Below are 17,204 nucleotides of genomic sequence, written 5' to 3'. Positions count from 1 at the left end.
ATGCTGTATTTTGTCAAATGATTTTTCTGCATCAATTGATAAGATAATGCAATTTTTCTTCTTTGATTTATTAATGTGGCATAATATGATCGATTTTCTTGTATTGAACGAGAGTTGCATGCCTGGTATAAAACCCACTTGATCATAATGGATAATTTGTTTAATGTGTTGTTGGATTCGATTAGCAAGTATTTTGTTGAGGATTTTTGCATCTGTATTCATTAGAGAAATGGGTCTGTAATTTTCTTTTCTTTTTTTTTTTTTTGTAATATCTTCATCTGGCTTGCTCTGATCTTTGTTATTTCATTCCTTCTACTTGCTTTGGGATTAGCTTGCTGTTCTTTTCTAGTTCCTCCAGCTGTGTAGTTAGGTCATTGATTTTAGCTCTTTCTTCTTTTTTAATGTAAGCATTGAGGGATATAAATTTTCCTCTCAACACTGCCTTCACAGCATTCCATAGGTTCTGATATGTTGTATTCTCACTGTCATTTGTCTCAAGATATTTACTGATTTCTCTTTAAATTTCTTCTTTAACCCACTGATTATTTAAGAGTGCATTATTTAATCTCCATATATATGTGAATTTTCCTTTTGTTTGCCACTTGTTGATTTCCAGCTTTACTCCATTATGATCAGAGAAAGTGCTTTGTATAATTTCAATTTTGTTGAATTTATTGAGATCTGCTTTGTGTCCCAACATATGGTCTATCCTGGAGAAAGATCCATGAGCACTTGAAAAGAATGTATATCCTGCTATTTCGGGGTGCAATGTTCTGTATATGTCTCTTAGGTCTAGTCCATTTATCATATTATTCAAACTCTCTGTTTCTTATTCATCTTCTGCCCAGATGTTCTATCCAATGCTGAGTGTGGTGTATTGAAGTCTCCAACTATTATTGTAGAGATGTCTATTTCTCTCTTCCGTTTTGCCAGTTTTTGCCTCATGTATCTTGGGACATCCTGGTTAGGTGCATATATATCTATGATTGTTATTTCTTCCTGGTGAATCATTCCTTTTATTAATATGTAATGTCCTTCCTTGTCTCTAATAACAGTTTTGCTTTTAAAATCTATATCATCTGATATAAGTATAGCTACCCCAGCTTTTTTTTGGTTACTTCATGCATGGAATCTCTTTTTCCAACTTTTCACTTTCAATTTATTGGTATCCTTGGGTCTAAGGTGAGTCTCTTGCAGACAACAAATAGATGGCTTATACTGCCAGTCTGTGTCTTTTGATTGGGGAGTTTAATCCATTAACATTCAATGTTATTACTGTAACATTTTGATCTTTGCATTTGATCTTTACTGTTACTCATACAGTTGTCACTTCTAGACTCTCTTCCAGGCTTTAATGCTTCCTTTAATATTTCCTGCAAAGCTGGTCTTTTTGTTATAAACTCTCTTAGTTTCTGTTTATCTGTAAATATTCTAATCTCACACTCATTTTTAAAAGATAATCGTGCTGGGTATAAAATCCTTGGCTGGCAGTTTTTCTCCTAAATTAAGATATTTATATCTTAAATATATCATACACTGCCTTCTTGCCTCCATGGTTTCTGATGAGAAATCAGCACTTAATCTTATTGGGTATCCCTTATATATTATGCATTGCTTTTCTCCTGCTGCTCTCAGAATTCTCTCTTTGTCCCTGGCATTTGGCATTCTGATTAGTGTGTGTCTTGGAGTTGGTTTATTTGGATTTATTCAGACGGGAATATGTTGTGCTTCCTGGGCATGGATATTTATGTGCTTCAATAGGGTTGGGAAATTTTCCACCATTATTTCTTCGAACATTCTTTCTGCCCCTTTCCCTTCTCTTCTCCTTCTGGGACACCCATGACACATATGTTTGCACGTCTCTTGCTGTCATTTAATTCCCTGAGACCTTGTTCAATTTTTTCCATTCTTTTCTTCATCTGTTCTTTTGTTTGTTCACTTTCAGAGACCATATCTTCGAGCTCGCCGACCCTTTCCTCTGCTTCCTCAAATCTGCTGTTATATGCCTCTAGTGTATTTTTAATTTCATTTATTGTACCTTTCATTCCCATAAGGTCTGCTATTTTTCTACGTATGCATTCAAATTCTTTTTTGTGTTCATCCAGTGTCTTCTTAATATCCTTAATCTCTTTAGCCATCTCATTAAATTTATTATGGAGATTTGTTTGCACATCTAAGATTAGTTGTCTCAACTCCTTTATGTCATCTGCAGGCTTATCCTGTTCCTTTAATTTGGCCATCTCTTCCTGTTTCTTGGTATGGATTGTAATTTTTTGTTGGCATTTCCACATTTGGCTTGCTAGATGTATTTATTGTGGGTGCAGTTTCTCCCTTTAGTTTAGGGATTTCTTATTTTTTCTCCCTTGATGGTTGTGAGGTAGGAACCAAGGATGTAGTTGGTACTACAAGCTATGGAGGCTGAAGCTGCCCACATTGCCCCAGGAAGTAATGAAGCTTCTCCCACCTTTCTCCTCTGTCAGGGGTAGGGACAAAGCTGAAGCCGTGTATAATAATTCCAGTTGGGCACAAGACTGTCTGTAGTCGCCCGGAGACACTGACAAAGCTTCACACCCCTTTCTCCCCTACCTTAGGAAGGGATGGAGCTATAATTTTGGTCAGCAATCTATGCTGTGTGGGTCCAAAATGACCACAGTTGCTCAGGTAAACTGATGTGGCACCAGACCCTCTTCCTGTGTGGAGTGGGAATGGACCCTCTAGAGTGCCCAGCAATCTAATCTCTATGGGCCAAATATGCCTGCAGTTGCCCTGAGAAGCTTAGGGAGTACCATCCCTTTTGACCTTTAGGGGGTGGGAACGGAAACACAAATACTCAACAGTTCAGTCTTGTAGGTTTAAAGTACCCACTGTTGCCCAGAGAGGCTGAGGAAACTCTAGCCTCCTCCTATCCTATTGGATGGTAGGGGTGGTTCAATGGGCACTCAACAGTTCAGTCCCTTTAGGCTGAGAATACCTGCCATTGCCTGGAGAAGCTGAGGAAACGCCAGCCCCCTTCTATCCTCTTAAGGCATGGGGTTGGATCCGCAGGCACCAACAGTTCAATGCCTGTTGGCTGAAAGTACCCACCACTGTCTGGAGAGGCAGTGGAGACACCAGACCCCTCCTATCCTATTGGGAGTGGGGGTGGATTCATAGGCATCCAATAGTCCAGTCCATGCAGGCTGAAGATCTGCCATTGCCCAAAAAGGCTGTGGAAAGACCAGCCCCTTCTTTCCTATTGCAGGGTGAGGGTGGGTCCACAAGTACCCACCAGACAAGGTTGTGTGGGCCAAAAGTACCTGTGGTTACCCAAAGAGGCTGGGCAAACACAGTCTCTCTCCTGTCCTATTGGGGATGGAGGTAGAGCCACAGGTGCCCAACCGTCAGGCCTGTACAAGCCAAAACTGTTGCCCTGAGAGGCTGAGACAACACCAGCCCCCTCCTATCCTGTGGTGGGGCAGAGGTGGAGATGGGCTCAAAGGCACTCACCAAACATGTCTGTGGGAGCTGAAAACTCCTGCCACTGCCCAGAGAGGCCGAGGATACCCAGCTCCTCTCCCATTCTCTTGCGGTGTGGGGATGCAGTCCCAGGTGTTCAACTATTCAGCCTGTGCCAGCAGAGAGCACTTGCAGTTGCCTTGAAAGCCTGGTGCAGGTCCCACCAGCTACTTCTCTGCGGGAGGTGGGGTTGGAGCCTAGGCCAGGGTTTCAGTCCAACCTTGGTGGAAAGAAACCTGTACCTAACTTCACTGGATTTCAGTCAGCCTGGCTTCCTCTCATGCTGGAGGGGGTGAGGGGATGGGAAGTGCAGAGTCACAATGGCGGCTACCGGACTCTTTCCAGCTTTCCAACTTTCCAACTTGGACACACTCAGACCCTAGCTGTCTGTAAGATTATACTTTAGCCAGCCAAGTCCACAAATCAGTAGCTGAGGTCAGTGGACATCTGTCTCTTCCTCCACTGTTTATGGGAAACGGGACTTCTAACTCTAGCCACATAATAACTCCTGAGACGGCTTGTGCCCCTAAAGTAGGATGGGTACCAGCCTCTGTGGCACAGCTTGCAGCTTCCCAGAGAGGTGGTGCAGGTTCCCCCAGCTTCCTCCCTGCCGGAGATGGGACTAGGGTTTAGGTTAGACCTGCAATCCAACCCGGGTGGAAAGAAGCCAGTCCTTACAAGCACTATGATTTTCAGTCAGCGCCGCTTCCCTCATGCCTGGGGCAGAGTCAAAATGGCGGCTACCGGCTTCCCTCTGACCTGGACAGGCTGTTTAGTTGTTCCTAGGATTCTATTTCAGACTGCCAAATCCACTAGTCAGTAGTTGAAGTCAGTGCCACTCTGTGTTTTCCTCCCATTTTTATTGGGGAAAATGGAACTTCCAACTCCAACCACAGAAAAACTTCCAAGGCGGCTGACATACCACAGGCACCAACCTCCGCAGCATGGAGCGCTCTACTCATGAATCCTCTGTGCAGATGGGTAGTCTCCTCCTTCCACACTGTCAAGGATGTTGCAGAATACTCCTCTGGTCTCCTGGGTCCTCCAAACTGCCCTATTTCATGAGCTGACTCCAGGAGCTCCTTACTCTGATGCCATCTTGGCTCCACCCTCAGATTTATTTATTTTTATTTCTCTTCCCTTCCCCCCCCCCCCCCCCCCCCCCCGCTGTCTGCTCTCTGTGTCCATTCACTGTGTGTTCTTCTGCGTCCACTTGCATCATCCAGCGGCACTGGGAAACTGCGTCTCTTTTTTGTTTTTGCTGCATCATCTTGCTGCAGCACCACTCCTGGGTGAGCTGCACTTTTTTCATGCAGGGTGGCTCTCCTTGCAGGGTGCACTCCTTGCAAGTGGGGCACTCCTACACAGGGGTGTCCCTGAGTGGCACGGCACTCTTTGTGTGTGGCAGCACTGCACATGGGCCAGCTTATGACACAGGTCAGGGGATCCCAGGGATCAAACCCTGGACCCTCCAAATGGTAGATGGACACTCAATCAGTTAAGTCATGTCTGCTTCCCTGTAACTGAGTCTTCGAAAGGTCATTCCACCATTCTATCAATCCAGCCACTTCAGGATGATGGGGAATATGGTATGGTAGTGAATTTCATGAGCATATGCCCATTCCTGCTCATTATCTGCCATGAAATGAGTTCCCTGATCTGAAGCAATGCTGTGTGGAATACCATGACAGTGGATAAGGCATTCTGTAAGTCCACAGATGGTAGTTTTGGTGGAAGCATTGTGTGCAGGGAAGGCAAACTCATTTCTGGAGCATGTGACTATTCCGGTTAGAACAAATAACTGCCCCTTCAATGATGGAAGGGGTCCAATGTAATCAACCCACCACTAGGTAGCAGTGTGATCACCTTGGGGAATGGTGCTGTATTGGGGGATAATATGGGTCTTTGCTGCTGGCAGACTGAAAACTCAGCAATGGCTATGACCAGGTAAGCCTTGGTGAGGGAAAGTCCATATTGCTGAGCCCATGCATAACCTCTATCCCTACCACTATGGCCACTTTGTTCATGAATTCACTGGGCAATGACAGGAGTGGCTGGGGAAAAAGGCTGAATGCTAGGCACAGAACAAGTCATCTCATCCACTTGGTTAATTAAAATCTTCTGCTGAGGCCAACCTCTGATGAACATTTACATGAGACAATTATTTTCATGTTTTTCACCCATTCTGAAAGGTCTATCCGTATACCTCTTCCCCAGACCTATTTGTCACCAATTTTCTGATCATGTTTCTTCCAAGTTCCTGACCATCCAGCCAAACCACTGGCGACAGCCCATGTATCCGTGTACAAACATATCTCTGGCCATTTCTCCTTCTGCGCAAAATTAACAACCAGGTGCACTGCTCAAAGTTCTGCCCACTGGGAGGACTTCCCCTTACCACTCTCCTTCAGGAACTTCCCAGAAAGGTGCTACAGTGCGGTAGCTGTCCACTTTCAGGTTGTACCTATATATTGTACAGAACCAACTGTAAATCAGGTCTGAGTTTTCTCTTCCTCATTCATCTGATTGTGGAACTCTGAAAGAGGGCACAGTTGTGAGCTGGAAAAGAGAAGGTAGTGTGGCAGGAGTGGTGGCCATGGGCACTGGGACACTTCCTCATGTAACTTACTTGTGCCTTCAGGACCTGCTTGAGCCCTATCTCATATATACCACTTTCTTTTTAAGACAGAGTGCTGCTATACAAGGTTAACTTTACAGTTTGACATGTTAGACAATACCCAGCTCATAAGAGGCAACTCAGGTTTCATGGGAACTTGGGGACCCATGGTTAAGTGTTCAGTCTCTATAAGGTCAGCAGTAGACCAAAAGCTAGTTCTCAAAAAGAGAATAGTTATCTGCAGAGGACGGCAGGGCTTTGCTCTAAAATCCTAAGGGTTTGTGTTGTTATTTGCCTATAGGGGCCTGCCAAGGCTCAAGATAGCATCTCTATTTGCCACTGACAGCTCCAGTCCCATTGTATCTTCTGGATCATATATCCCAAGTGGAACTGCAGCCTGTACAGCAGCCTGGACCTGTCACAGAGCCTCATTTTGTTCTAGTCCCCACGTAATCCTAGCAGCTTTTCTGGACATTTGGTAAATAGGTTGGAGTAGCAAACTCAAATGAGGAATATGTTGTCTCCAAAATCTAAAGAGGCCAAATAAGCATTGTGACTCTTTTTTGGTCATAGGAGAGGCCAGATGCAACCGTTTATTCTTCATTTTACAAAGGATATGTCAGCATGCCCCACACCACTGGAATCCTAGAAATTTCACCAAGGTAAGAAGGTCCTGTATTTTTGTTGATTTAAATCACCCATCATCTGACATGCAATTGCCATACCAATAAGTCTAGAGTAGTTGCTACTTCTTTTTTACTAGGCCCAATAAATATAATGTCATCAACATAAAGGACCAGTGTGGTGTCTTACTGGAGAGAGAAACAATCAAGGTCCCTGCAGACAATATTATGACATAAGGCTAGAGGGTTGATACACCCCTGAGTCAGGACAATGAAAGCTTACTGCTGACACTGACAGCTGAAAGCAAACTGTTTCTGGTCATCCTTACTAATGGCAATCGAGGAAAAAGCATTTGCCAGATCAATACCTGCATACCAGGTACCAGGGGATGTGTTGATTTGCTCCAGCAATGGTACCACATCTCGAACAGCGGCTGAAATTGGAGTCAACACCTGGTTAATTTTATGATAATCTACTGTTACATCCTCTAAGATCCATCTGTTTTCTGCACAGGCCAAATAGGAGAGCTGAATGGGGTATGGTGGGAAACACCACCACTGCATCCTTCAAGTCCTTTATTATGGCTCTGATCTCTGCAATCCCTCCAGGATTCCGTATTGCTTTTTATTTATAGTAAATAAAAAGCAGTTCTAACGGCTTTCATTTGGCCTTTCTTACCATAGTAGTCCTCACTCCATATACCAGGGATCCAATGTGGGGATTCTACCAGTTACTGAGCATGTCTATTACAATTACGCATTTTGGAACTAGGGAATAACTATGGAATGGGTCCAGGGATCCACAGGACCTACTGTGAGACAGACCTGAACTAAAATCCATCATCATCTGACCTCCAGAAGCCCCTACTCTGACTGGTGGACCACAGTGATGTTGTGGGTCTCCTGGAATTAATGTCACTTCTGAGCCAGTATCTAATAATACCTGAAATATCTAATCATTTCCTTTTCTCCAGGGCACAGTTACCCCAGTAAAGGGCACAGATCTCTTTGGGGAAGGCTAGGAGGAAATTAATAGTATAAATTTTTGGCAATGTAACAGGGTCCTTCCCCAAGAGGCCCAGTCTCCCCCTCATTCAAGGGGCTCTGGGACTATAAACTGTCTCAAGTCTGGGAATTAAAGAGCTGTGACTCTATTTCTGTAATTTAAGTTAGATTGTGTTCACTCAACCTAGAACTCTTTTGCTTATACAGATCAAGTAGGAATTTAGTAGACTGCTCATCTATTTTACTTCTAGGAACCCCATGATCTATTAGCCAATGCCATAGGTCTATGCAACTCAGACTGCTGTTTTGAATCTGCTTTTCATTGTTGTAAGCATGCCCACCTTGTCTTTGGCAATTAAGTGCTGCCACTTTGATTCTGACAGCCGAGGGTCCAATCATCCCCATAGTGTTTAAGGATCCTAGTGCAGTGACAACAGTTTCCAAAGTAATATCTGACTTACAGAGAAAAGCAATCACAGAATTCTTCAGGGAAGATTTATTCCTCACAGTCAGGGTAAAAGATGTGCCTTCTGGACATTCCTGGGGAGGGTGAGCAGGTCTTAAATGGTGAACCCATTCTAAAATTCCAATCTCTCTAAACCCTTGGATCCACTCACCTACAGTATTTCAGAGTAGTTCTGGCATCTGGATCTCAAGTAGTATCAGTTATCTAGTGATTTATCTTTCAGCCAGCCATGGGAACAAACTGTTAGAGCTGTTTCTAACCTCTCAAGTTACAACACTGAATCCAGAATCTCTGCTAAGTGGGCCCATATCAATAAATTCATCATGATCCAACTTTAAATTCCTTTCAGCATTATCCCACACCCTTAATATCCAATTCCAACACATAGTCCCTGATTACTGTCTATATAAATTAGAAAACTCATGCAGTTCTTTTGGAGTATAGAGTACTTCCTCATGGGTCACACTTTGTACTTCACTTTGGGGGCTTGTTATGACTTTAATCTAGTTATCATTCTGGAAGAAAAGAGGGGTGGTGGGGGTGGGTTACGAGAAACATTAGAAGTGTCTTGCAAGCCGGATTAGCTCAGGGCATTCCATTGCAGTTTCATCTTATAAAACAGGATTAATCTCTTCAGGTGGAGGATGGATGGCAGATTGGAGGTCTGGAAGGTATTTCCCTAGGGCAGACTCTTACCACGTTTATCTGGCAAGGACTCAGTAGAATTTAGGGTTTCTTTGTCCCTACTCCTATCATTATCAATCCATATGTCCCCATTTTTATTTTTAGGATCCTATTCCTTTCCAATTAATGACTTCACTTTATCAGCAGATACCCTGAAAAGCTGAAGTTTTAAGCTTCTATTGTAACTCTGTTATTTGCACAATGAGACTCTTGGTCTGGTTTACAGAGATCTTAAGTCTACAGCTGCAAAAAACAAGATTTTCTTTCAGGACACACAAAGAAAATTTCACATCATTCATGCAGCACTTAAGCTGCAAATTTGAAGCCTTCAGCCCATCCCTTTCTTTTATAACTGTATGCAACTTATTCAGGAACAACTAGCCAATATCATTTCACCTTTTAACTCCACAAAACTCTGCTAAGGTATCAAAAACACTCTCACCCAGATCCTTGCCCCTTATAAGCAGGCAAGTAGCCATATCCAGTAGCGATCTCTATTGCCAGCTCATGCCATGGACTATCAACAGCCTCTTGATTACTGGAAACAGAGTTATTAATCCATCTGAATCTAATCAGAGTAGAGAGCCAATTACAAAAACCCAAGAAGCAATTCAGAAATCCCACAATTAAGATTGTGTTTCTCAAGAATCACACTACTTTCAGTACCAAACTGTATTAGTCAGGGGTCTCTAGGGAAACAAAATCAACAGAAAATACCTGTAAATATGAGATTTTATAAAATTGTCTCATGCAGCTATAGGGATGTATGAGTCTAAATTTTGTAGGGCAGGCTGCAAGCCAGGAACTCTGATAAAGGTTTCAATGAATTCTCCAGGAGAAGCTGCCTGTCTGAAGTAGAGATGGGAATTCTCTATCTTGACTGCTGACATCACTTCTTTTAAGGCCATCAACTGATTGGATGATATTTCTCTCATTGCTGAAGGCAAGCTCCTCAGCTGATTGTAAATGTAATCAGTCATAGATACAATCAACTCACTGATGATTTAAGTCCACAAAATGTCCTCACAGTAACAATTAGTCCAATGCTTACTTGACCAAACAACTGAGTACTGTTACCTGGCCAAATTAACAAATGAGCTTAGCCATCACAAGATTATTTAAAACTGGGAGGAGAGGAAACGGTATGAAATGACAGCAGCCCAGGGCATGTTCAGAGCCTAGGTGGGGTAGAGGGGCATCTGTGCAGGGAAAGGGACAAGGAGAGCTATGGCAGACTGGTTACATACTGGGGGAATAATCAAATAAATATATTTAGGAAGGATGTGAGAACCAGATTCTTACTGTTGGAAAAAAGGAGTTATGAGCAAGGAAAAGGAGAAAATTAGAAAAACTCCTGTTTATTCTGGATTGGAAATATAAGTATGGTATGAATTTATGATTTTCAATATGTGTATGTGTGTTTGCATGCATACACAGGTAGGGAGGTAGATAAACAGATAAATGATATAGATGTAAATGTGTCCAATAAGAAGGCTCAGGAATAGCAACATCTCAATAGCAACGAGCATACCTTACACCATATCTGGTTTCTAAGTACTATTCTCCGCTAAAATAAATAGGATCTCCTTGGATAAATGGCTGACTCCAAGGTTAGCTCAGAGCATCTTATGTCAGAAAGTAAGAAAGTACTCAACAAATCATGAGGACATTTCAAAAAGTTAAAGAACCAGCTTCATGCGAGTCCCACTGGCCAAATTTGAGCACTGAAGTAAATAATGATAATAATAGATTACAATCCATTAAGTAAAACAAGAAACTATACCTCTATGTTGAGAAGCAACTCAGAGTACTGATTTTAAACCTAGCCTTTGAATTCAAACTTGCTAGAATGAAATCCAGGCTTCATAAAAACAAAAAATACAATGCAATAGAATGCTAAAATAGATGGCACAAATGGAGCAAGATAACTAGTTAATTGGTTTCCATCTTTGTCAATACACGCAAAGCAGCTGATAAATGTTTTCAAAATGAAAACAATCTTACAGGTTCTAAGTTAAAATATTTTTTTCCCAAATAGAAATACAAATCTCTATAAAAATTATATGAACAATCTATAAAGAATTTACTGGAAAGCGGACTTAGCTCAACTGATAAAGCATCCACCTACCATACGGAGGGTCCAGGGTTCAATACACAGGGTCTCCTGACCTGTGTGGTGAGCTGGCCCATGTACAGTGTTGCCATGCACAAGGAGTGCTGTGTCACGCAGAGGTGCCCCCTTGGAGGGATGCCCCATGCGCAAGGAGTGTGCCCCACAAGGAGAGCCACCTTGCGTGAAAAAAGCACAGCCTGCCCAGGAGACGCATGGCACACACAGAGAGTTGACGCAGCAAGATGATGCAACAAAAAAGAGACGCAATTTCCCGGTGCTGCCTGGCAATGCAAGTGGACGCAGAAGAATACACAGTAAATGGACACAGAGAGAAGACAATTGGGGGGAAGGGGAGAGAAATAAATAAAAAATAAATCTTTAAAAAATATATGAATTTATTGTTATCATTCCAGATGCATTCAATGCAATGCATTAAGGTATTACAAAGATATTTTTCTGAAAATACCTTCTAAAATAAATTATAAGAAGAGAGTATATAAAAAGAATTGTCTTAAGTGCCATAAAGAATTCACAAAGGACAAGACAGAATAAACCTTAAATGCTTATAATATAGTTGAGCAGAAAAATATCTCTAGGGCTTACAAAAAGAAGAGTTAAGTGTATTTTACTGTAATTTCTACATTTCTTAAAATTTTATGGAAACAAAACAGATTTTCCTGTCTACTCAGGAAATTTTTAAAATCTCAAAATTATATTACCTGAATTGGATGTTCACTAAATGAGGCTGAGAACCATCTGACTGCCAATAAGTTTCCAGATTATCATCTCGTAATTGATCCACTCCAAATCCTAAAAACACCAAAAGTGACGGTAAATAAATTCCAGAAAAAGAGGGAACTGTATACTTGCAATGAAAAATCATCATATATATTTATCCAGAAAGTTGTAAACAGATAGTCAGAACTTTGAAATTTAGATTAACCAGAATTCTTCCGCCCTTAACGCAAGCCTTAACTCTTATAAGAAATATCACTTACACATACAAAAGCTTAATTAGGACCAAGTTTTTTTTTGGGTTGTTGGCTTTAGTTTTTAGAGAACATTTTCTAAGATATACACTAAAGTCATTATGTATAAAAAACCCAGTTTCCTATATTATCTACAAACTGATAAGAATGATCCCTCATATCCTGCAAAATCCTCAAAAGTAAAATGGATTCCAGGAAATTCAATATGCCATACTCATCATGACAAGAAAAAGAACAACTTAGAAATAATTTCAAAAGCCACATACAGTTTGAAACCAAGTGTTTCTGATTAGCATTCTAATTAATCAAAAATTAAACTTGGTCAGAATCCCATATTCTCCAGCCATTCCAGGTAACTGAAGTAGAAATATACTGCTGTGGCTTTTTTCCAGATCAAAACCACAATAATTCATATTAACTGTATTAAAAGAAACAAACCTGAATTAATAGTAAACCATGGATTTTTCTAAGTTAAAAAAATAGTTAAATTTACAATTTATATTCTAAGTAATATATTCATTATGGATCAAATACAAAAAGTATAAAAGAAAACAGGTGAGGTCTCTATTCCTCCACCAATATCACTGCCATCCAGTTCCTTCCCCATATATAATTGATGTTATATTATGCATATTATAGTTTTAATTCAATTAATAGTAATAAAGGGAAACATGGATATCACATTTACTATGTGCCAGGCACATTCTAAGCATTTTACATATAATAACTCAACATAAAGTGTTTCCACATTTTCTAAGGTATGTGCACTACTAGCCTACTGTATGGACATACCACTGTTATTTAACCAAACCCCTGTAACACATTTGGGTTGTTTCCAATGTTTTACTATTATAAACAATACTACAATGAACTTACTCCCTCCCTCCTATCCTCCCTCTCTCCTCCCTTCCTTCCATCTAGTTACATACATATTAGTATTTCTAGAGGATGGATTATTAGGAATGGAATCTTGGGTCATTTGAATTTTCCAAATTACCCTCTAAAATTCTCCCCCACCAATAATGTACAAGAATACCTACCTATTCCTCTATGTGGCTACTTGAAAACTGAGACATTCTGAAATTTATAAACTATATTTTTAAACACAGGTGCATTAGTCACCCAAAGGAATGCCGATACAAAGTACCAGAACTCTGTTAGCTTTTATAAAGGGTAGTTATTTGGGGTAGAAGCTTACAGTTACAAGGCCCTAAAGAGTCCAACTCAATGTAAGATAAGGGGTATTTCCACACCAAAATCTGTTGCCACATGTTGAAGCAAGATGGCAGGCATAGTCTGTGAGGGTTCAGCCTTCCTCTTTCCTCTAAAGGCTCCGTGGGCCCAACTTCTTCGTATCTCAGCTGTATGCTGGCATAGGGCTCAGCTGCTCTGTTCTCTTCAGCTGTAAACCATCAGGTGAATGGCTCATCTTTCTTCCCAGACTGCATGATCAAAACTGACAAATGTCTCTCCTCTGGCATCTATGGAGCGCTCTCTATTCTTGTGTATCTTTTCCTGTGTGTTCTCCTTGAGTGAAGTGTCCATTTATACAGCTGACCAAGGGGGCGGGGACCAACCCTGCACGCCCTAATAACATGGTCAAATCAAAGCCCTAATCTTGATTTAATCAAGTAAGCATAAAGCCTTTGTATTTAAATCAACCAAAGGATATCATGCCCAGAGGAACGGAACAGTTTACAAACATAATCAGTATCTCTTTTTGGAATTCATAAATAATATCAAACTACCACACTCCACCTTCTGAATTCCAAAAATATATTACATTATTCAGAAAACCTTATTTCAGTAGCAATGCAAAGTTCAAAATCATATCACAATCGGTTATAGAAATACGTTTGTATTTGGCAAAGTCCCCTCAGGCTGTAGACCTATTAAACTTACAAAACAATTTATCTACTTCCAATATACAGAGGTACAGACAAAGGATAAACATTTGCATAACCGTAAGGGGAATTTGGGAGGGAAACATGAGTCACAGGTCCCCCACAGTTCTGAAAACCTGCAGGCATACTCCATTAAATTTCAAAGTCTAAGAGTCATCCTCAAGATGATGGTTTCTCCTCCCTGGGGCCTCATGGGGACCCATCGTTTCCAAAGGCTTGCCTAATGGCCATTTTCTTGGTTCAACCCTCATCAAGCATCTGGGTGGCTACTGAGCTCCAGATCTCAACCTCCAAGAACACTGGTTCGATAGCCACATTTTCCCCAATCTCTGGGTACAGTCTCAACCCCCTTAGTACAGCAAACTGGTAGCAACATTCTCCCTAATCTCTGGTGTACAGGCCTAACCATCTCAGAATAGACTATTTGCAACCTGACCTTTCCTAATCTATGGGGGACAGGCCCATCCAGAGCAATGGGGTGTTGACCTCACTTTTCCCAACTCTTGGAGAATGTGTTCCACCCTCTCCATAGCCTGGGGTGGCAAAACTCTCCCTGTTTCAACAGTGGGCTGGAAATCCACCCTCTTCAAATGCCAGGGCAAACTCACCCTCTCCATACACATGGGTGGGGTCCTTATCTTGACCCAAGGAGATGTCTTAAATCCAGACCTTAGCTTCCATGGTTTTCCACTTTTAAAGCTGTTTTTCCTTTCATCTCTCCCCTCCATGTCCCTTTTAGTCCAGGCTGACAGTGGTTTTGTTCATACAGCTCTCGCAAAAAGCTTGTTGTTTTAGCATGTAAGAAGCAAGGGTCCAAGCTATGAGACAGTAAGACTTTCCAAAAATCTTTCCTAGATAACTGCATTTTCAATCCTGATTTACAACTCCCATGTTTAGTTAAGTCCTCAAATGGGGTACTATCATCTAGGGATTTGATTTCCAGAGGCCTGTAAATTCTAGAATCAGTCTCTGGCTTCTTTGTGCCCAACAATTCAGTTCTCAGCTTCTCTTGTCTAGCATTTTACCATAAGCTGAAGGAAAAGCCAGGCTGCATTCTCCAAGTTTACTTAGAAAAGCTCTTCAGCTAAATATCCAACCTTATCATTTTCAACTTCTGCCTTCCATATAACATCAGAAGTCAATCTTGCTAAGTTCTCAACAACCTTAAAACACAGATCACCTTTCCTTCAGTTTCCAATAATAGTTTCAACATTTCCTTCTAAGGCCTTATCAAAAATAATTTTAGGCTCCATATTCCTACCAACAGTCTCTTTAAAGCAGTCCAGGTATTTTCCATCAAGCATCTCACAATTCCTCCAAAAAATACCCTTTACCCTTTTATAAAACCACTCCAGTATTTTGGTAATTGCAAAAGCACTACCCCACTCCCAGTACCAAATTCTTTATTCATCAGCCAAAGGAGTACTGATGCAAAGTACCAGAAATTTGTTGGCTTTTAAAAAGGTTGGTTATTTGGGGTAGAAGCTTAACGTCACAAGGCCCTAAAAAGTCCAACTCAAGTTACCATAAGAGGTACTTTCTCACCAAATGCCAGTTACCACATGTTGAAGCAAGATGGCTGCCAATACCTGCGAGGGTTCAGCTTTCCTCTTTCCTCTTAAGATTCCATGGACCCACTGACAACATGATAGCCAGGCCCTGAGCCTCAACAGACTTCAGCTCCTACACTCTGATTTATTGGACTTACCCCACTCAGCTAACATGGAGTTGAAGAAGGTCAACCAACACACCATGGAGCCTAGAGTGCCTACAACTGAAAGCAGGAGGATTGCATCCAGTATCCATGTGGAATCTAAGCCCCCACTTGACATAGAAGTGCAATGGACACAACCAATCCAATGTCCACAGAGAAAATGTGGCATTGGTGTGGGAAGGGTGGCCATGGTGGCTGCTGGGTGCGGGGAATGGGAGGAAGAGATGAGATGGGGAGGCGTTTTCGGGACTTGGAGTTGTCCTGGGTGGTGCTTCACGGACAACTAGGGGACATTGTAGATCCCTCCAGGGCCCACTGGATGGAACGTGGGGGAGTGTGGGCTATGATGTGGACCATTGACTATGGGGTGCAGCGATGCCCAGAGATGTACTTACCAGGTGCAATGGATGTGTCATGATGATGGGAGAGAGTGTTGCTGTGGGGGAAGAGGGGGGTGGGGGCGGTGGGGTTGAATGGGACCTCGTATTTTTTTAATGTAATATTAAAAAATAATAATAAATTAAAAAAAAAAAAAGATTCCATGGGCCCATCTTCTTCTGATCTCAGCTGAAGGCTGGAGGGTTCATTTCTTTCTAAACTCAGTCGCTCTGTTCTCTTCACAAGGTCAGCTATAAACTACCAGACAAATGGCTCATCTCTCTTCCCAGGGCCAAGGACAAAACCTGACAGGTTCTCTTCTCTTCCGTGTCTATGGAACTTTCTCTGTTCCTCTGTGTATCTTCTTCTATCTGCCTTTTTGAGTGAGTGTCCATTTATATAGCCCACCAAGGGGGCAGGGACTCAACTCTGAGTTCCTCTCTACTGGCGTGGTCGAATCAAAGCCCTAATCTTAACATAATTTAATCAAAGACATCTCAGCTGAATTTAATACAATAAAGGATATCAAGCCCAGAGGAACAGAGCAATTCACAAATATAATCTGTATCTCTTTTTGGAATTCTTAAATAATATCAAACTGCCACAAAGTCCTAATCCTGATTTAATCAAGTAAATGCAAAACCTTTGAATTTAACGCAATCAAAGGGTATCACACTGTAGCAATTTCATAAGGTTATGAATTCCAAAAATAGATATTGGATTATGTTTATAATCTGATCTGTACTTGGGCAGTATTGAGTTATAATTAGGGCATTGAGTCCCCACCCCTTGGTGGGTGAGGACCAAGGGGTGGAGACTCACAGATAAAAGGCATGGCAAAGGGAAGCAGCTGTGGTTCAATCAGTTGGGCTCCCATCTACCCTATGGGAGGCCCTAGGTTCATGTCCTGGGGCCTCCTTGTGAAGGCAAGCTGGCCCGTGCACCACAGAGAGCTGACAGCCCATGCACCGCAGAGAGCTGATGCAGCAAGATGATGCAACAAAGGGAGACAAGCAAACACAGAAAAAATGTGCTGCGAATTGTCACAGAAAACAGACAGCAAAAAACAAGTCACAAGGGGGGAATAAATAAATAAATAAATCTTAAAAGAAAAAAGGCATGACAAAAAAACAGAGTTGAGGGTTTTTGATGTAGGAGTTTTGATGTTGGAGTTTGATGCTGAAGCCTTAAGCAGGAGCCCCAGAAAGTAAGCTCA

General features: G+C 41.7%; 1 protein-coding gene across 3 annotated transcripts in view; it reads right to left on the bottom strand.

The window, feature by feature from the left end:
* The window catches only part of ANAPC10 (anaphase promoting complex subunit 10), a 112,776-nt gene that overhangs the window by 68,575 nt on the left and 26,997 nt on the right, over positions 1-17,204 (bottom strand). For all 3 annotated transcript variants that reach the window (XM_004456516.5, XM_004456515.5, XM_071214487.1), the window contains exon 3: positions 11,723-11,813. In XM_004456516.5, coding sequence (XP_004456573.1) covers positions 11,723-11,813 — 91 coding nt within the window. The remainder of the gene's footprint in view (positions 1-11,722; positions 11,814-17,204) is intronic.

Source organism: Dasypus novemcinctus, chromosome 1 (genome assembly GCF_030445035.2).
Source record: "Dasypus novemcinctus isolate mDasNov1 chromosome 1, mDasNov1.1.hap2, whole genome shotgun sequence".
NCBI lineage: Eukaryota > Metazoa > Chordata > Mammalia > Cingulata > Dasypodidae > Dasypus > Dasypus novemcinctus.
This window is presented reverse-complemented; position numbering and strand designations above follow the sequence as displayed.